Source organism: Eurytemora carolleeae, unplaced genomic scaffold (genome assembly GCF_000591075.1).
Source record: "Eurytemora carolleeae unplaced genomic scaffold, Eaff_2.0 scaffold293, whole genome shotgun sequence".
NCBI lineage: Eukaryota > Metazoa > Arthropoda > Copepoda > Calanoida > Temoridae > Eurytemora > Eurytemora carolleeae.
In genome coordinates, this window is record NW_019396262.1 from 65,205 (window position 1) to 87,515 (window position 22,311).

Below are 22,311 nucleotides of genomic sequence, written 5' to 3' on the forward strand. Positions count from 1 at the left end.
GGGGGGGGGTGATGAGCAGTAGAAACTCGGACCAGGAGACGGAAGATCGGAGGTATAAATTTAAGAATAAAAATAGAAAAAAGGAAACTCAAAATAGCAAAGAAGCAGGAGAACAAAGAGAACTAGGAGAGAAGGGAAAGGTCTAACAATTTCATGATTAACGCAGGTACAACATGTTCTGTATATCCATTCAGTCGTACTGTCCAGTCAGGCTACTAAATTTTGAGTCGACCCAGCACATTTTATGCAACAAATGTAGCCTGGCAAGATCACAGTGGACAACGTATTATTCCCCCCCCCCCTCTGCAAATTCAGAGAAAATATTGAATATAGGCACGTACTACGTAGGGAAGGCAACGTTGATTTTTCCCTCAACTGATAGATCGAGGCCTGGAAAGAAGCAGAATATTAAACTACAGGTTGAGATGGAAAGTCTGGAGCAGATTTTAAAAAAATCCTAGAATCCTGTCGAAGAAAATTCTTCTGATTTGATTGACATAGATCTGTCAGAAGGTTGATCAAACTAAGCGGTCAAATTATCCCTGGATTTATTTATCCTTTCATGATCCGAACTAAGATGTCGGGACGAAAGCTTAGTGACTCCAGGGGGACCAGGAGAACCAGGAGACCACACGCAAATAAAAGTCAAAATATTTAAACGTGTTTCCGCCTATTCACAAGTTTCCGTCCTTTGTGTGAATATGTTTACACAATATTGAAGAAATACTAACATTTAGTTTCCTTTCTAGAGATTTCGGTGTTTCTTTAAATCTTTCTTTTCATTCTACTACATTGGTCTTTTTTCCTTTTTTAGTTCTTTCAATATTTTCTTTCCCTTTTTTCGCTTGAACATTTAGAATTCAGGTTTTCAGTTTTGATTTTAAATTATCAAAACTCTTTTCGGTAGAAGAAAAAATCTTATTTTGTGTTTCAAACAAGTCTAGCTGATCAAATGACTAATCAAAGTTTATTACTTTTATTTTATATCAGAGGCCCTCTGCCCTTGCTATTTCTCCTTTAGCCCTCATCCCCTATTTAACTTTTCCTAGTTCAGGCCTACCCGTCCCCCTTTTCCTAGTTCAGGCCTACCCCTCACCCTTTTCCTAGTTCAGGCATACCCCTCCCCCTTTTCCTAGTTTAGGCCTACCCGTCCCCCTTTTCCTAGTTATCCCAAGGTTTGCTCCATATCCTATCCCCCTCTTTACTCCCAAGGTTTTTGCTGCATATCCTAACCCCCTCTTTACTCCCAAGGTTTGCTGCATATCCTACCCCCCTCTTTACTCCCAAGGTTTGCTGCATATCCTACTCCCCTCTTTACTCCCAAGGTTTGCTGCATATCCTACCCCCCTCTTTACTCCCAAGGTTTGCTCCATATCCAACCCTCCTCTTTACTCCCAAGGTTTGCTCCATATCCTACCCTCCTCTTTACTCCCAAGGTTTGCTCCATATCCTACCCCCCTCTTTACTCCCAAGGTTTGCTCCATATCCTACCGCTTCCTATAAATGAATGTAAAACTTGGCTTACATTGAAAATTTGAATTTTAGAACAACGGGGGGTTCCTTTCAGGGACAAAAATAAATCCCTTAATTCTAAAAAAATTCGTTTAATATTTTATTTCTTTAAAAAAAAATATGCATTTAGATAATAACATTTTAGGAAAGTATATTTAAGTGCCTACCTCCCTTCTAGAGCACCCATTTTTCTCTCCTCCCCCATACCCATTAACCACCTTCCCCTCCCCTTTTTACCACCTACTCCCCCCCCCCCACTCCTCCCTTGAAGGTGGTTCCGCCACAGCAAGTATTACACCCGGTGTGGTTTCCTGCTGTGAATTCCTATGAACATTCTTGATGATATGAAATCATGAATCAGAAAATGTTTTACGAGTCTTAAACATTTTTATGCATTTAACCAGCTTAAACTTAAATATCATTTCATCGGCAGAATGTATCTTTACATCAGAGAAACGTAACTTGGAAGAATTAAGGTTTTTTATCGTTCAAGGGTAATCTTAATCTTTATAAAGTAGTAATCTCTGTCTGTTTGTTTGTTTGTATCTCAAATCATAACTCATGAACCTCTGGACCGATTTGCCTTAAATTTTTATTAAGCAACTCGGAAGAACTGCAAGAATGTTTTTATTGTGGATTTCAGATGCTAAGGTACGTCAGTGTGTCTACTTTTATAGGGAAAAATCGTAATGTAAGACCTATCGCGGGAAAACGGCGGAAATAAGTATGAGTAACGTGGGCAACGCCATGGGTTCCCAAGCTAGTATAACATAAGTTTAAACCTGAACCTTTCCAGTGAGCTCATAATCCTGGAGCTGGTAAGTATGAATTTAAACCTAAACTGGAGACATATATCTGGTATGGCTCTGACCCTGCAGGGACTAACTATTAACATGGAGCAAGCTAGGAAAAAAGTTTAAATTGAAGCTAGATAGAGAAACTTCTTACATGGGCCTTGCTAGGATATGCTCAAAAACTTCATATTGCGTAGGAAAGTAAAATTTTTAATCTGGAGCTATGTCGTAAACCCACCAAACTGTAGCTAGTCAGAATATCTCCTAACCTGGTGCCAGTATAACCCTTACTCTGGAGACGGTCTCTACATCTCTTATCCTGGAGTTAGCTGTACATCTCTTCTTCTGGAGTTAGCCAAAATATTTCCTGACCTGGAGCCAGCCAGTATATCTCCTAACCTGGAGCAAGCTTGCATAACTCTGAACCTGATTAATGAGAAGTTAATCAGTGATGATCAAGCAGGAATTATAGAATAAAAACTTTGGTCTATTGATACGCTGACAAGTGCCAAGCAAGAATTTGATCCTCAATAGATTAGACTTTCAGGGATAAATACTCTCTATCATATATATTCATCATGTTTATAGGGATCAATACTCTCTATCATATATATTCATCATGTTTACAGGGATCAATACTCTCTATCATATATATTCATCATGTTTACAGGGATCAATACTCTCTATCATATATATTCATCATGTTTACAGGGATCAAAGCTCTCAATCATATATATTCATTATGTTTTTACAGGGATCAATACTCTCTATCATATATATTCATCATGTTTACAGGGATCAATACTCTCTATCATATATATTCATCATGTTTACAGGGATCAAAGCTCTCAATCATATATATTCATTATGTTTTTAGGGATCAATACTCTCTTTCATATATTCTTCATGTTTACAGGGATCAATATTCTCTATCATATATATTCATCATGTTTATAGGGATCAAAACTCTCTAACATATATATTCATTATGTTTATAGGGATCAATACTCTCTATCATATATATTCATCATGTTTATAGGGATCAAAACTCTCAATCATATATATTCATTATGTTTATAGGGATCAATACTTTCTCATTTATATTCATTATGTTTACAGAGATAACTTAAGTCTAAAAGTCGTCTTCCTTTTTCAGAGTTTTCACTATAATGATTTAAACCAAAGGAACTGTGTTTTTGCCAAAAACTCTGATTTCCTAATTCTTGTTTTCAACCTGCTGTTCTTTACCGGCCTTTGATATTTAATCTAACATTATTTGATCTAAAAGACATTTGAGCTGACATTAAATTGTAAAGATCTCATATATATTCATCATGTTCACAGGGATAAGTACTATCTTTCATGTATATTCATAATTTTTACATGGATCAATTCTCTTTATCATATTTATACTTCAAATTTACATGATGTCAAAAAATGATAAAAACATACTTGCTAACATCTGATTTTTTAATGGAAATTTAGAAATATTATGAAATGATTAGGAAGGTGAAGAGAAAGAGGTATTAACCAAAAAGGAGCAAAGAAATTTTTTTTCTCTGAATAACTTTTAACTGGTCAAATAATAAGTTTTGCAAAAAGCTTTGAAACATTAACCAAGCACATGTTGAGTTAGTCATGAGTTATCATAATTTTTTCAAACATAGATTTTGGAACTTTTCAAGAAAATGAAAGAAATCAAGTTAGTCTAATTAAAGGTGTGAAGTAAATATATAGTGTTGTATATCCGTAGCCTGGGGCTCAAGGGTGGTCCAGGGATCCCTGGTGCCCATTACTAACACCCCATCCATCCCAGCATCTGGTGACAGCCAGCAGAGGAACCGAAATCAGAACCCGACCACCAGCGATGTCAAGTGTGGCGTTCAAATCCCTCCAAGTCACGTGATCCGCGCTGGGGTCACGTGACCAGGGGTTTGATAACGTGGTTGGGTTGGTTGGGCAGAATTGGGGGGGGGCGGGGTTTAAGAGCTGAGTTTCAAGATGAAATCCTGCTCCACTCACACAGAATCAGTAGTGAGCTGAACGTCGCAGAGAACAGTATTAAATCATGTCACTTTTCGGAGGATACCCTTTCCAGGGCCAGGGTAGAGTAAACCAGCTCGGAGGTGTATTTATCAATGGTCGACCTCTACCTAATCATATAAGATTGAAGATTATAGAGATGGCTGCTGCTGGAGTAAGACCTTGTGTTATTAGTAGACAGCTCAGAGTCAGCCATGGTTGTGTTTCTAAAATATTAAATAGATACCAGGAGACAGGAAGTATTAAACCCGGAGTTATTGGTGGGAGTAAACCTAGATCTGGAGCTGATGATATAGAGAAGAAGATTGAAGAATATCAACAATTAAATCCTGGTATATTTAGCTGGGAGATAAAGGAAAGACTAGTTGAGGACGGAATATGTAATTTAGAATCTGTACCTAGTGTATCCACTATATCTAGATTACTACGTGGAGAGGGAGAAGAGAAACAGAACCATAGTATTGATGGAATACTTGGACCAGGTAGTGATGAGTCTGATATAGATACTGAACCTGGTTTAACAATAAAAAGAAAACAAAGAAGAGCAAGAACAACTTTCTCTAATTCTCAATTAGAACTTCTGGAAGAATACTTTCAAAGAGCTCAATACCCTGATGTATACACTAGAGAGGAGATAGGACAAAAGACCGGAATGTCTGAATCTAGAATCCAGGTTTGGTTCTCCAACAGAAGAGCTAGACTCCGTAAACAGATCTCCGGAGGAGTTAGTTCTGTATCCCCTGTATCCCAGTATCAGGATACATCATCCTACTACTATAATTACAATTATAATCCTTTAGTTAACATGTATCAAGACTATTCTCAGTACGGATTCTTCTCTCATCACCAACCCCAACCTGGAGTAGTGCCTGGAGTATTACCTGGAGTAGGACTAGGAGGAGCAGAGTTTGCTGAGAACAAATATTTCAGTCAACTTGCTTCAGGAAGAGCGTAAACAATATCATTGTAAATTATACCTTTCTCAATTGTGATAATAACTGTATATTTATCTTTTAATAATAAAATGTAAGTTCTGAATATCTTGTATTATAAAGGTTTAGTTTGGTAAATTATTTATTTTGTTTATCGATGGTAGATAATGTAGATTAATATAAAAATAGTTTCTTTTGCGAGTAAAATGAAAGGTGTTAAATTTTAATTCACCGAAAAAAAGAATTTTCTCAAAAAATTTGAATTTCATGCATTCTTCAAAGAATATATATGTTGGTCTCATCTTTCTCATTAATCATAGAAAAATGTCCTTTCAAATTTTGTTAGATCAAATAAACTAATATTTAAATATAAAATTTTAGGGATTAGAAAATTTGAATTTGTGGCAAAGGAATTGAGTCTTTGCCACAAACTCTGTTTTTCTAAACCCTATATCTTTGGATTCCAATGTCGTAGACCTTAGATATTTCAAACTATGAATTCTGTTAGATCAAATAATATAAGTTTGAAATATCAAAGATTTAAGACATGGGGTTCTAAAGATATTTGAATTATAAATTCAGAGTTTGTGGCAAAGACTCAATTCCGTTTTGACAATTTATATCATACCAATCTAAATGAACGGGGTTTTAGAAAACAAGTTGATAATTTTCATAAAAAGTTTTAAATTAAAATTATCGGAATTTCTATAGAAAATCATATTTGTAAGTTTCGAATTATAAAACGTTTACTCGACCCCCTTCCAGCCTTCACTACGAATTAAATGTATTTCAGTTAAACTAAATAATTTACCGATTTTTGGAATTTAAGTATTCAGGCGGAATTTAGGGAAGAAAGTTTTTGTAACGTAATAAATTAATAATTAATTTGGATAAAAAAAAATTATTAAAAACACGTTTTCCGACGACAACTAGTACTTTAGAAAATCATCAGAAAAAGGAAATATTTTTAAATCATCATTGTTGTCACGGCATGTTAAAGTTTAAATTTCTTTTTATAATCTTACAGTACGATTTTCTTTCTAAAAACTTTGTTATTAAAAAGTATGATTTCAGTCGAGTTTTCGTATTCTAAAAAGTTTACCGAAAAGTTTTCACTGCTAAAGGTTTGCAATCTGATAAACTGCTATATATAGAGTTCCTTCCAAAACGGCCTCAGCCTAATGTGAACCAAATGAGGCAGTTTTTTATATTTTTTTTTTAATAAAGGCATAAGTATTTATTCTAAAAAAGAAGAGTTTTTTCCACAAACTCAGTTTTTCTTAATCCATATATCTATTATCTTTGCAATTCAATGTCAGCTCAAATATCTTTTAGATCAAATAATGTTAGATTAAATATCAAAGGCCGGTAAGCAACAGCAGGTTGAAAAGATACAAGGATAAGGAAATCATAGTTTGTGGCAAAAACTCAGTTCCTTTGGTTTAAATCACTACAGTGAAAACTCTGAAATAGGAAGACGACTTTTAGACTCAAGTTATGGCTTTAAATAGTCCAATAAACATATAGACACCGCAATTGTGCAATGATAACAGAGCCATTTCCTTAGTTTGTTATTAAGAAGTGTCTAGTAAAACTATTTGCTTTGTAACAACATCAAATACACCTAAGTATTCAAATCAAATCAAAATTTATTTCTGCAGAAAAAAAAACAATATTTACGAATTTAATTTTTAAAAATCACAATATGTAAAATATTATTTTCCGCAGCAGGCGGACTCAATAGCCTGTGGCTGTTTTAGCTGAGCCCCCCTGTTAACCAAATTCTTTGATTGAGTTCTAGCATTTATGTCGTCTTCCTATTTCAGAGTTTTCTGGTTATCGCTGTATCTTTTTTACTTTTAAATTGAATTTGTCACATGATTTGATCTTTTGTCAAGCAAGATAAATAAACTTCGTGAACAGTCATTTTCTTTTAGAAGTTAAAAGTTGGTCCCTTAAATATTAAAAGTTGGTCCCTTAAATATTAAAAGTTGGTCCCTTAAATATTAAAAGTTTGTCCCTTAAATATTAAAAGTTGGTCCCTTAAATATTAAAAGTTGGTCCCTAAAATATTAAAAGTTGGTCCCTTAAATATTAAAAGTTGGTCCCTAAAATATTAAAAGTTGGTCCCTTAAATATTAAAAGTTGGTCCCTAATAGATCAATGTCTGGAACAGATATCAATGATCAGAGTTGAGGTTCGGGAATATTTGTGATAATAGAATTAACTGGGATTAAAGTGATATTTGGCATATTTAGATCAATTCCTTGTAGGAGAGTCTGAATACGCCGATAAACAGAGCGACGAGAATTAGGATAATCGAGCAATAGGAAAACTTTCAGAACTAACCAGAGAAACCAGAGAAACCAGAAGTACCAGGGAAACCAGGGAAATCAGGGAAACCAGGGAAACCAAGGAAACCAGGGAAACCAGGTAAACCAGGGAAACCAGGGAAACCAGGGAAATCAGGGAAACCAGGGAAACCAGGGAAACCATGGGAACCAGGGAAACTAGGGAAACAGGGAAACCAGGTAAACCAGGGAAACCAGGGAAACCAGGGAAATCAGGGAAACCAGGGAAACCAGGGAAACCATGGGAACCAGGGAAACTAGGGAAACTAAGGAAACCCGTGAACTAGAAACTAAAGGAAACCAGTGAAACCAAAGTAACCAGGGAAACCAGAGAAACCAGGGAATCCAAGGAAGCCAGGGAAACCAGGGAAACTAAGGAAACCACAGAAACCACAGAAACCACAGAAACCAGGGTTACCAGGGAAAGCAGGAAAACCAGGGAAACCAGAGAAACCAGGGAATCCAAGGAAACCACAGAAACCACAGAAACTACAGAAACCAGGGAAACCAGGGAAACCAGGGAAACCAGGGAAACCAGGGAAACCACTGGAACCAGGGAAACCAAGGAAACTAGGAAAACCAGAGAAACCAGGGAAACCAGGGAAACCAGGGAAACCACAGAAACCAGGTAAACCAGGGAGAAACAAGGGAGAAACAAGGGAGAAACCAGGGAGAAACCAGGGAGAAACCAGGAAGAAACCAGGAAGAAACCAGGGAGAAACCAGGGAGAAATCAGGAAAACCAGAGAAACCAGAGGAAACAATGAAACCAGGGAAACAAGGGAAGCCAAGGAAACCAGGGAAACCAGGGAAACCAGGGAAACCAGGGAAGCCAGGGAAACTAGGGAAACCAGGGAAACAAGGAAAACCATGGAAACCAGGGAAACCACGGAAACCACGGAAACCATGGAAACCAGGGAAACCAGAGAAACCAGGGAGAAACCAGGGAAACCAGGGAAGCTTTAGAAACCAGGGAAACCATAGAAACCAGGGTGAAACCTGGGAAACCAGGGAAACCAGGGAAACCAGAGAAACCAGGAAAACCGGGAAAATCAGTAATTGTGTAGATTAGGGAAACTAGTGAAATCTCTATGATCTTCCTTATGTAACATTGATCTAAGCCTGTTGTTGAAATGTCTAGGATTGGGCAGCAATAGGGAGAAGAGATGGGGTTGGAAGGTAAAGAGGTGATTAAGATCGAGTAATGATCATTCATTGTAGAAATTAATTAAAAATCAGATAATTGATAAGCACTTGATGATAGCTCTGTGAACACACGTGAACCTATAGATGGATGAAAGGTGGAGAAATGTTTAATTATTGTAAACCTAGCGGAGAACACTCTAGATGAGTCCCCAGTGGGTTCTAATGAATGGTCAGAAAACAGTTAGAACCTATTAAATTTTTCCTCTCCGCCCCTTCTTCTCCACAGCTCTCCCCGCCCTCCGCCCTACTTCTCCACTTTCCCCCCCCCCTACTTTTCCACATCTTCCCCACATCCTCCCCTTCACCTTCTCTCCGCACCCCCACACTCGTATTCTCCTGGCCCCAACTTATAATCTATACTCCCGTTTAAATCAGTTCACACGGATACCAATCCTTCTCCAATACCTTCTTTTCTCCAAACCTCATATTCTCTCTCTCTCTTCTCTTATTCTCTCCCTCTGTTACTCCTCATATACTCCAATTTAATCCCTCCCACCCCTTTCGTCCCATCTTCCCTTTTCCATACAGCCCTTCTCTGACTTTTATAGCACGTACTGTTACGGCAAATCTCATTTTGTAATAATTAAATTTTATTCTTTTCATAGTTTTTCAATCAGCGTTGTTTTTGTTTTCAACAAAGCAAATTTTGAAAAAGAAATATTAAAGGTTGTTTTTATATGATATTTCAAACGTTGCATCTTTATAGTGATGGTTTGTTACTTTTACTTTCAATACTCAAAAAAAAATATTTAGACTTTATTTTAATTTCTTTGGGAGCGTGCTTTCTACTGAACAAAAAAGAAGCTTTAAGTCAAGGTTATAATGTAAGGAAAGTTATTTGCAGTTGCGGATACTCTGCGTACACATTGAAACCAGTTCTTTCTGGGCGGAATTTGTAAACAATAATAGATAAATCAGTGTTCTTTTAGTATCCGAGGAGGTTAAAAGCATTAAATTTTAATAATTTTAAATATTCACATAATAGTTTCCTATGACCAGAGTAGTTCATTGATTTTTTATGTGAAAGATGGATCCCATCCAAAAGATGCGTACACCTCTGAAAATAACTTTCCTTGCATTATAACCTTGCTTTAAGTAGACTGATCCAAGTGAATGCTGATGAAGAGAGGAAAGGTGGACAAGCAGGGAGAGCCTTTTTGTCAACGTAATTAATTGAGGTTTGCAATTTTTCATAATTACATATTTTCAAGCTTAAATTTTCTTCTTGTTTGTTGTGTCAACAAATTAAGTTTTCTCCTTGAAGCCCTTGTCTCAATGAAAGGTAAATTTCACGGAATTATTCTCCAAGAAATTGGCCTGTGTTAGGCTTTCCATTATTTCAGGTATGTCAAAGGTAACAAACCTCGAAATCGATATTATACGGCAGGCGGCGGGCTTTGCCGCCAACGCTTCAGGCTGGCGGCAAATATTTAACGCTGCCCTCACGCGTAGCCATTTGGAAGGGGGGGGGGGCAGGAAGAAGGAATTTAAATCAAACACGGTTAGCAAATATGTAATTATTTCCCTTAAAAATTCAATTTTATCGAAGAGCGTACGCACGTTTCTTCTGATTACTGCAATTTAGAGTTTCGCTTTCAATATTTAATTTGTCTCTTTGTAAATTAACAAAAAATATTTCTATCATTATTTTTCTCCCCAAAATATTTCATTCGCTTATTAAACTTTTTATCTAGTGCCCCTANATGTTACAAAATGTTATACTACGAAGCTAGTGGATCCTCTCTTCTCTGTATCGGAATATTTTGATCTCTCATACAAAATCAGTCAAAAATAGCGTAAGAGACATTATTGGACTTGAACAGTGCCCCATTTCCTCTATTTATTTCTAGATAAGAAAACATGTGATTTATTTTAATTTTTTAACTTTTTTCATCGAAAAGTTTGCTATGAATTAAAGTTTTTGACTGAAAAAAATTACATTGAATGTAAATCTTTCTTTGTTTAGGTCATGGAGTCTTTATCATCTTAGAAACTCCTGATTTTATTAGCAGTCCTATAACATTCCTGACAACTTTTTCAAGATATCTTTAATAAATCAATATATTCTTAAATTCTTAAGAAAATAATACAATTTCTTGTTCAAATGAACATAAAAATAGTTCAAATGTTTGTATTATTTCAGGGTTAGGTAAGGTTAAGACACAATAAGGATCGGCCGAGTGCTGCGGATAGTATTTTAAATGCACATAAAAAATAGTTCAAATGAACCAAAAAATAGTCTCAATATAATGTTCAAATGAACAATCTGTTTATAATTTTCTCTATTTATAGATTTTGTAAAAATATGTTTTGTAATTTATATTTTTTGTTACCTATATATTATATATTATGTTTTTTAATTATATGATTTGTTAATATATGTTTTGTTATTATATATTTTGTAATAATATCTTGTGTTACTGAGCCAACTAAATCTATGTATCAGTACCTCGAAGTGCCATATAAAAAGAATTCTTAAATTCTAAAATAAATCTCCCCTCCCTCAACATCATGTATCTTGTACCCCTTGCCTGTGTATGCCTGGAGCATTGTTTCTAAAATACTTTGTATAAATCTGAGCAAGGTGTGTGGTTGCAATACTGCAGTAATGACTGAGTTCTAATAGATAATTTCCTCTGGAATTTATATCTATCTATCTCTCTGTTATCTACCTATCTATCCATCTATCTGATGCAGGGGAAACCCGTCAAACCCCACGCCATGAACCAAAATTGATACAGAACATTTCTTGTTTAAATAATTTTATGTTTTTGCTTTAAATAGAAAGTAGGAGAAAAGGGACTTCTTTCTCCATATTCATTATCGATAAGAAGTAAAGGGTTCAAATCATGAAAGTTACACTATCTATAGAACGGAGAAGTATAGGGTTCAATCCTTGCAAGTTACACTATCTACAGGACGGAGAAGTAAAGGGTTCAAATCTTACAAGTTACACTATCTATAGGACGGAGAAGTATAGGGTTCAAATCTTGCAAGTTACACTATCTATAGGACGGAGAACTATAGGGTTCAAATCTTATAAGTTACACTATCTGTAGGACGGAGAAGTATAGGGTTCAAATCATGCAAGTTACACTATCTGTAGGACGGAGAAGTATAGGGTTCAAATCTTACAAGTTACACTATCTGTAGGACGGAGAAGTATAGGGTTCAAATCATGCAAGTTACACAATCTGTAGGACGGAGAAGTATAGGGTTCAAATCTTGCAAGTTACTCTATCTATAGGACGGAGAAGTATAGGGTTAAAATCTTGGAAGTTACACTATCTATAGGACAGAGAAGTATAGGGTTCAAATCTTGCACTTTATTTTATCTTAATTATAGAGAAATGAAGAGTTAAAATAAAACATGTTACGTCATCTAATTCTAAAGGACCGAGAATTATATAGTTCAAATATTGCCGTCCTTGATATAAGTTAAGTTGGTTTATAAGTAAGTATTGATCTTTCTCACAAAAAATGCAAGTTTATATTTGAGTCTAAAATCTGCCCCTAGCTCCATACTGGTTGCAAGACTCAGTTTGAATGACAGGCATAGGACATTAGGAATTTTAAACTGCGAATATTGTGAGGGGAGGAGGGAGCAAGCCTGATAATCCAGGACACTAGCTCAGGGTAGACATGGAGGATAATCCAGGACACTAGCTCAAGGTAGACCTGGATGATAATCCAGGACACTAGCTCAAGGTAGACCTGGAGGATAATCCAGGACACCAGCTAAAGGTAGACCTGGAGGATAATCCAAGACACTAGCTCAGGGTAGACCTGGAGGATAATCCAGGACACTAGTTCAGGGTAGACCTGGAGGATAATCCAGGACACTAGCTCAATGTAGACCTGGAGGATAATCCAGGACACCAGCTCAATGTAGACCTGGAGGATAATCCAGGACACTAGCTCAATGTAGACCTGGAGGATAATCCAAGACACTAGCTCATCGTAGGCCTGAAGGATAAGGAAGGACACTAGCTCATAGTAGGCCTGAAGGATAAGGAAGAACACTAGCTCATATTTAACCTGGAGGATAAGGAAGAAAAGAGAATATGAGTAGAGTAGATAAATTAGTGAAGGGAAGGACAGAGAAGAAGGAGAACCAGACGCACTAGAAGTTTTAGAGAGAGATTAAGCCATTACTAAAACTAACACTAGATAGAACTTAATATATTTAAAACTAGTACTAGAACTAGAAATAGAAGAATTAGAACTGGAACTAGATTTTGAACTAGAATTAAAACAGAGCCAGAACTATAGCTCCAATTAGAACTAGAACAGGAATATATAATTAGATGTGGAATTTAAACTGTATCTAAAAGTTTAGAACTGAAATTTTAATATGAACTAGACCCAGTAATAAAGCTAAAACTAGAGGTAGAACCTATCTTATTCAAAAGATTGGGACTGTGTAGAATGGGACTGTGTGCTCTGTAGAATGATGAGAAAGTAGAACTAGTCTAAGAAGAAAGAATGGGACTGTGTATTCTGACGAATGATGAGAAGGTAGAACTAGTCTGAGAGGAAAGAATGGGACTGTGTGCTTTGTAGAATGGGGAGAAGGTAGAACTAGTCTGAGAGCAAAGGATGGGACTGTGTGCTCTGTAGAATGAGGAGAAGGTAGAACTAGTCTGAGAGGAAAGGATGGGACTGTGTGCTCTGTAGAATGATGAAAAGGTAGAACTAGTCTGAGAAGAAAGAATGATACTGTGTGCTGTGTAGAATGATGAGAAAGAAGAAAGAATGGGACTGTGTGCTCTGTAGAATGGGGAGAAGGTAGAACTAGTCTGAGAGGAAAGAATGGGACTGTGTGCTCTGTAGAATGATGAGAAGGTAGAACTAGTCTGAGAGGAAAAAATGGGACTGTGTGCTCTGTAGAATGGGGAGAAGGTAGAACTAGTCTGAGAGGAAAGAATGGGACTGTGTGCTCTGTAGAATGATGAGAAGGTAGAACTAGTCTGAGAGGAAAAAATGGGACTGTGTGCTCTGTAAAATGGAGAGAAGGTAGAACTAGTCTGAGGAGAAAGAATGGGACTGTTTGCTCTGTAGAATGATGAGAAGGTAGAACTAGTCTGAGAGGAAAGAATGGGACTGTGTGCTCTGTAAAATGGGGAGAAGGTAGAACTAGTCTGAGGAGAAAGAATGGGACTGTTTGCTCTGTAGAATGATGAAAAGGTGAACTAATCTGAGAGGAAAAAATGGGACTGTGTGCTCTGTAGAATGGGGAGAAGGTAGAACTAGTCTGAGAGGAAAGAATGGGACTGTGTGCTCTGTAGAATGATGAAAAGGTAGAACTAGTCTGAGAAGAAAGAATGGGACTGTGTGCTCTGTAGAATGGGGAGAAGGTAGAACTAGTCTGAGGAGAGAGAATGGGACTGTTTGCTTTGTAGAGTGATGAAAAGGTGAACTAATCTGAGAGGAAAGAATGGGACTGTGTGCTCTGTAAAGTGGAGAGAAGGTAGAACTAGTCTTAGAAGAAAGAATGGGACTGTGTGCTGTGTAGAATGATGAGAAGGTAGAACTAGTCTGAGAAGAAAGAATGGGACTGTGTGCTGTGTAGAATGATGAGAAGGTAGAACTAGTCTGAGAAGAAAGAATGGGACTGTGTGTTCTGTAGAATGGGGAGAAGGCGTGTGTGTGTGTTTTATTGATATCACATGTCAACACCGGATACGACCTGAATGAAACCTATAATAGAGAATTATTCTTTGCTCCAGGTTGCAAATACAACTGGGAAACTAAGCATTGAAAGGTTGGGACGGAGCTCCTGAAAAAGCCAGATTAATGTCTTCCGATCCCGACGGTTTTGACACCAAAGGAAGAAAAGAAGGGGTTTGGGTTTCAAAGTTAAACCTGGTTTAATCTGCGAGACCATGGGACGGATTACACAATTCTGAAGGTTTATGATGGATAAATCTCATTTATATCACACGTGGATGTTCCAATTGTATTTTATCATTTTCTGTAAAGATATTTTTGATAAATTAAACTAGAATTACTAAATTTTAGTAGAAAGTTTAAGTTTAAATGTGCCATCTGTTTTAACCCGAATTTATCCTGCTTTAAGATAATTTGCAACATCTTAATTTTAAAACTCGTTCCACTAAATAATTTTTATTTTGAGTTCAATTTCTCCAGTTTTCTGAAGTATGGGAGGGCTGGTTGCTCCAGGGTTGGGTTTACACTAGTCTTCAATTAGTAAATATACACGGAAAATGTAGTTATTATCACAACAACTAAATCAAAGGGAGGTCGGACATCAAATTATTGGAAATTGAGTCTGAATTACAGGACTAGAGGGACCGGGGAGGGTATTATACAAGGGTTGGGGGAGTCGAGATGAAGATTTATTAGAAATTCTTGAAGTTATTTAGCATACTTACTTCATGTAATGGAGGATAATAATCATCAATTTATAATTATTTTATTAAATACATCCACAAAACAACAATTTATAGCTTGTACATCGATGGGTTTGTAATAATGCGGAATACTTTTATTTGCAATATTTCAAAATATAATTTTTTCAATCTTCTCCGGGAATTTAAGATTTGTAAAAATTAAATATTTGTTCAGAATTTTCAAAAATAAAATATTAATATGACATAAACTGTTTGTTTAAATATTGTCTCTGGTATCGAATTTACTCCAGCTACTACTAGGTTGGTATAGAGAAGCGGGATAAAGAGCGTGAAGAATTGTTTTTACAATGTATTGCAGCGGGTTCACATTCATCACTTTTTTCCATGCCTCTCTCCTTCTATACATAAAGCTTATATATAGCATTAGCGTCCTTTATTGAGTTTTTGGGGACCAGGATAACCAAGAGGTGCGGAGGGTTTGAGAACATTTAACGAATAGAGATCTAATCATCAGAGCATTCCCCAACAATCAAGTAATTGAAATTAATGTCAAATATTGTATTCTGTAAATATATTCACAATGGTTTCTATATTTCTCAGTTATTATATTTCTGTCTGTATCTACTACCCTGTATAGAATCTAATATCTCTGGATGAGATTATTTAATATATAAATCAGTCCAAACTAAATATGGTTCTGGTTCCTATGCAATGTACGAGAAGTTCTTTCTAACGGATTTTCACAGAAAACAATGGAAAAGAAATCTCAGAAACTGACTTATTTTTTTATAGAAATTAGTTTGAGAACCCGACTAGCTTTTTCTAGAAAGGAATTGAGTCTTTGGAACAAAATAAAATATTTAAACCTAAATATCTTCAGAACTCGATGTTGTAAACTTTTGATATTTCAAACTCAGATTATTTGATCTAACAGAATTCATATCTAAGGTCTGCAACATTTGGTTCCAAAGATATAGTGATTAGAAAAACAGAGTTTGTGGCAAATATTCAATTCCTTTAACTATTGCTATAAAATTCAACCCCCTTTTGAAGCAAGCTCAGAACATTTTCGTGGTTCTTCCGAGTTTTACAATCTGCAATCAAAATTGAGGCAATTCGTTTAAGGGGTTTATAAGTTACTAGCTGAAGGGCCCGGCGTTGCCCGTGGGAAAAAATTCAAAAAAATAAAAAATAAAAAAAATTTTTTTACCTTAAACACCCCCAGCCTACCAAGGAGTGTCAACAAAAAAATCAGCCCATTCGGTCCAGCCGTTTGGTCGGCCAGAAGGAACATATACATGAATGTCTTGTTTTATTTTATAGATAATCGGTCAGTAAAACAACAAACAATCAAAAATCAAATAGAGATTACTACTTGTTTTCTACTATAAAGATTCCTGTTTTACATGTAATGTATGTTTTAAAAGTATTTTAAAAATCGTCAAATGCAGGGTGTCCCACGAAACATGACGAAAGAAAGAAAGACGACTGAAGGTTGTCTTTGCTCTTCGAAATAATTGGCGGCATTGATTCTTCAACCTAAATTCCATCTTCCAATTTTGAAACAATAATCACAAAATTCTTCTAGTTCTAACATTTCCAAACTATGGCCTGTATTTTTTGTGTTGTCAATATTATCGGAGATATTAAGAATTAATACCACAAAATATTTAAAAGATCAAAAATGACCTTTAAGTCGTCTTGCAACTGTCACGTTTCGTGGGACACTCTGTATGTTACCCACAGGTGCACTTTTAAGATTTGTATTTAAGATGCATCTATCTGATGGTTCTGGTCAGGTTCTGATTTGTCAGCTGACAAACATACATATAACATTAAGATTGCGTGTTTACTGATGCACCCAGTGAAAGTAAACATCTTTATTTATCCCAACCTATCCTATTCTATTCTACTCTATTCTATTCTGTTTACATGAGATTTGGTCAATTTCATCCTATTTGAGAATAGACGATGCATGGTGCAGGGCGAAGCTAAGCCGTTAAAAGCCATGAACTGCTGGGAACTAATCAGTTAGAGACAGGATTTGATCTGCCTCTTCTCTATACCTCATTAAAACATGAACACTCGACACTCGACACTCAAAAGATTTACTCAGAAATTAATCAATTAATCCGTGAAAACGGAGAAACTTATTACAAAAACTTTGTCTGCACGGTTCAGCTATATCTCGTTTTTCATTAATTCTGGTCCCAGTTATGGTTAGATTAGGATACATAGATATTCACGCGAGGTTGCCAAATTTTGGAGGATCCACGGCACCTACACTCAGTGTTTACCAAAAATAAAACACATAACATTGATATTATTCACCAACCGTTGAAATCGGGTCAATTTTGAAGTACCGCCAGATCTTTTCTCTTTGGTTGACCCTTACTTCATACTTTTTTGAAGCCGCGGCCCGTGAATATGAAGATTTTAAAGCTGAAAACCTTCTGTTTGAAGGAGTGTCTGGTAAAATCCTGCATGTCGTGCCGGGTCAACTTAGGCCTACGAAGCCCACCCTGTGAAAGGAGATAAGTAGTCTTTGGTTTCGGACTAGAATGAGAACATTTTAAGTTATGGTGCATGTTTTTCTTTCGGGGGGGGGGGGGGGATTACCCAGGAGGAGGGAAGAGGGGGTGAGTTTTATTTATCTGAGAGAGGGGTTGAAGCAGATAACTTTGTAGGTTTATCTGTAAACATTCAATGAATTTATTGATTTATGTGATCCTTAATTATATACGCAGATTTGATACACCCTCATCCTACATCCTGCATACTTTATACTACATCCTGCATCCTTCATACTATATGCTACATCCTGTATCCTGTATACTTTATCCTACATCCTACATCCTTCATACTTTATCCGACATCCTATATCCTTCATACTTTATCCTACATCCTAAATCTTGCATACTTTATCCTTCATTCTACATTCTGCATACTTTATCCTGCATCCTACATCCTTTATCTGAAATCCTACATCCTATACTTGCATCTGTAATTTTTCAGCCTAAATCTTGCATACTTTATCCTTCATCCTACTTACTGCATACTTTATCCTCCATCCTACATCCTTCATCTTAAATCCTTCATACTTTATCCTACATACTAAATCCTGCATACTTTATCCTGCATCCTTTATTTTTCATCTATAATCCTTCATTCTTCTATACTTTACACTTAATCATTCATCTTATTTATATTCTCCATTTTTCTTTCTTTGTCCTCTCCGATCTTTTTTCTTATTCCTCGATCTTCTTCCTTCATCATTTATTATGATTACTATTTCTTTGTGTAAAATAGTGGTCTAGAGTAAAAAGTTAAATCCCCCCCCCCCCATCACCCTAATGGACCCTCCTGTCTAATGTGCCAAGAAAATATTTATCTTGAAAAATATTTGAGTTTATTAGAACTATAAAATAAAGATGTTTGAAATGAAACATGGTCAACAATAAAGCTAAGTATAGGCTAGGAAAAACAAATTATTGGGGCGAGGCGAGAGAGTGCCCAAATTTGGGGTGAAAAGGGCGGGGAAGGTATGGGAGGGGAAGGGGGAGGTATGGGGGGGAAGGGGGAGGTATGGACAGCGAAGGATGGGGGAAGGAGGGGTACTGTAGAATGAGAGTTGGGGATGAGAGAGGGAAGAGAGCAAGTTATAAGAGTCTGGGTGGTCGCCTCTAGGAAATACAATAAAATCCAACTATTTTATCATTTGTTATAATATCTCCTTCTAAGCTAGGCAATTTACACTTGAAATACAAAGCAAGTAACTTGTAAACAAAATAAATACAAAGTAAGCAAACTGTAACGTCTAACCTATACTATTTTTTTATAATTTCCTAACTCGTTCAGATTTTATTTTTCTGTATATTAGACCTTAACGTCAGGGAGAAAAAATCGACAAAATAAATCAAGATGGATATAAAAATATCCTTATGTGAAAAAAGCTATTTTTTCCTTAAACCAGACAAGGGTTTAAATATCGAAAAATGCACAAATTGAGGTATATTCGACTTTTTTGATGATATGTTTTTACCCTATCTTAAAAACGTAAATTACAGAGTAAGTGAAGTTATTTAATTTTAAGCAAAATAAGTACACAGAAAGAAACTTGTTATAAAAAAGTACAAAGCAAGAATACTGTAAACAAAATAAGAATAGATCGAGTAAGTGAACAGGTAACAAAATAATTCGAAATATAAAACTGTAAATAAAATAAGTGTGAAATAAGTAATCTGATAATAAAGCTAAGATTAACCCTATTCCCGCTGGGGGGGGGGGGTCAAATTGACCCCCCCCCAGCGTATCCTGGTTTTCAAGTACCCCAGCAGAGATAGGGTTAAGGTTTAACAAGTTAAGTGCAGATCGTAAGACACTGTAAATAAGATAAGACAAAGTAAGTAATTAAACTGTGAACTATGTAATTAAAGAGAAGGAAATTATTAAAAATATAACATCAAAGTAAGTAAACTGTAAATAAAATCAGTGCAAAGTACAGAGTAATATACTGTAAAAAAGCTGAATTAGCAGTTTATCTATCTTTATAACAGTGTCTGTTTTATGTTTTTTCTACAATTCTCCAATTCTGTATTACTTCTGTTCCTATATTAATGGTACTAATCTTCATAATCCTTTTTCATTTAAAAACCCAGAAAATATATACACACATTTCATAAATCTATAAATTTTGAAAGGCTTCCTAAAAGTGTTTTCTTTTTTATCCAGCTTTTTTCTTGAACCTTCCATCCTTTCCCTACTTCCGGTCAAATCCCCTTTCCCTAGAACCCCCCCCCCCCCCTCCTCACTCAGCTAATCCAATTAGTTCCTGAGTCTAATAATAAAAACCAAGTTCTAGTTCAAGGTCAGTTAACTCCAACCCTGAGTAATGAATAAAATCCTAAATGGCAAAACCAATCATTTTCCTGCTCGGATTAGTTCCCAGTTCATGCTTCTTAGTTCCAGAGTTTACTCTTCTACTCTTCAAACCTGTTCTTTCTCAACCAGTCCCTTAACATACTAGAACCTTGCTGATCTAACCTGAACCTGTTCTTACTCAACCAGCCCCTTCACATACTATAACCTTACAGATTCATCCTAAACCTGTTCTTTCTCAACCAGCCCCTTCACATACTAGAACCTTACTGATTCATCCTAAACCTGTTCTTTCTCAACCAGCCCCTTCAAATACTAGAACTTTACTGATTCATCCTAAACCAGTACCTTCACATACTAGAACCTTACTGATTCATCCTAAACCTGTTCTTTCTCAACCAGCCCCTTCACATACTAGAACCTTACTCATCTAACCTGAACCTGTTCTTTCTCAACCAGTCCCTTCACATACTAGAACCATACTGATTCATCCTAAACCTGTTCTTTCTCAACCAGCCCCTTCACATACTAGAACCTAACTAATTCACCCTAAGCCTGTTCTTTCTCAACCAGCCCCTTCACATACTAGAACCTTACTGATTCATCCTAAGCCTGTTCTTTCTCAACCAGCCCCTTCACATACTAGAACCTAACTGATTCATCCTAAGCTTGTTCTTTCTCAACCAGCCCCTTCACATATTAGAACCTAACTGATTCACCCTAAGCCTGTTCTTTCTCCACCAGCCCCTTCATATACTAGAACTTAACTGATTCATCCTAAGCCTGTTCTTTCTCAACCAGCCCCTTCACATACTAGAACCTTACTGATTCCTCCTAAGCCTGATCTTTCTCAACCAGCCCGTTCACATACTACTAGAACCTAACTAATTCATCCTAAACCTGTTCTTACTCAACCCCCTCTTACCCCATACTAGAACCTTACTGATTCATCCTAAACCTGTTCTTACTCAACCCCCTCTTACCCCATACTAGAACCTTACTGATTCATCGTTAGCCTGTTCTTACTCAACCCGTCCTACCCCATACAATAACCTTACTACTCTATCTTGAAGCGTTTCTTTCTCAACCCGTCCTCAACCGTATCTCAATACGTATTTGATATGTATTCTCATTCTATATTCTCATATCGATAAACACGTTATATCATTTAAATATCATCTCACATGCTTTTTAAGAATCATATTTTTCTTTTCCATTTTGATATTTTGACTCCAATCGGGTCTGAAAATGGGAGTTTCAACAAAAGATTATAAAGATATGTTTGTTATTCCTATTTGAGAGGTAGTGGGGATTGGTTCGCCTGCTGGTTTCTTGTAACTTGGATGGGTCGTTTTGGTTGGATCTTAGGAAAAGTGAGAGCTATTCTGCCTGCTCGAGAAACATTTTATGGTTGGTTGTGTAGATATTGCCGGATAATTCTAGGTATTAGAATCAGGTTCGGAGTAAAACCATCCTTGGAGTCACGCGAGGTACTGCGAGAGTTTCATTTGGTATAAAACTTAGAGTTCCATTTGATATACAACTCAAGGTTCTACTTGGTATACAGCTCCAGGTTCTACTTGGTATACAGATAAAGGTTCTACTTGGTATACAACTCAAGGTTCTGCTTGGTGTACAGCTCCAGGTTTTACTTGGTTTTCAGCTCAAGGTTCTACTTGGTATACAGATAAAGGTTCTACTTGGTATACAACTCAAGGTTCTACTTGGTATACAGCTCAAGATTCTACTTGATATACAGCTCCAGGTTCTACTTGGTTTTCAGCGTAAGGATCTACTTGGTATACAGATCAAGGTTCTACTTGGTATACAACTCAAGGTTCTTCTTGGTATACAGCTCAAGATTCGACTTGATATACAGCTCACGGTTTAACGGTATACAGGTCAAGGTTCTACATGGTATACAGATCAGGGTTCCACTTGGTATACAACTCTAGGTTTTCTTGGAATTTAGTTCTTGGTTCTACTTGGTATACAACTCAGGGTTCTACATGGTATACAGCTCAGGGTTCTACTTGATATTAAGGTTTAGGTTCTACTTGGTATTCAGCTCAATGTTCTACTTGGTTTTTGGCTCAAGGTTCTTCTTGGTATACAGCTCAGTTTCTACTTGGTATACAGCTCAGGTTCTACTTGGTATACAGCTAAAGGTTCTACTTGGTATACATCTCAAGGTTCTATTTGGTAAACACCTCAAGGTTTAT

The 22,311-nt window shown here is 36.4% G+C and overlaps 1 protein-coding gene across 1 annotated transcript; it reads left to right on the forward strand.

Annotated features, from left to right (window-relative positions):
• Window positions 1-4,335: 4,335 nt before the first annotated feature.
• Window positions 4,336-5,387, forward strand: LOC111699603 (protein gooseberry). The gene has a single exon (XM_023470312.1). It carries the CDS (start codon window positions 4,375-4,377, stop codon window positions 5,302-5,304), a length of 930 nt encoding a protein of 309 aa, XP_023326080.1. The 5' UTR covers window positions 4,336-4,374; the 3' UTR covers window positions 5,305-5,387.
• The last annotated feature ends 16,924 nt before the right edge of the window (window positions 5,388-22,311 follow it).

Bases quoted from the DNA above. Each gene is read 5' to 3' on its own strand.
- LOC111699603 (XM_023470312.1), top strand. From the start codon at position 4,375: ATGTCACTTTTCGGAGGATACCCTTTCCAGGGCCAGGGTAGAGTAAAC.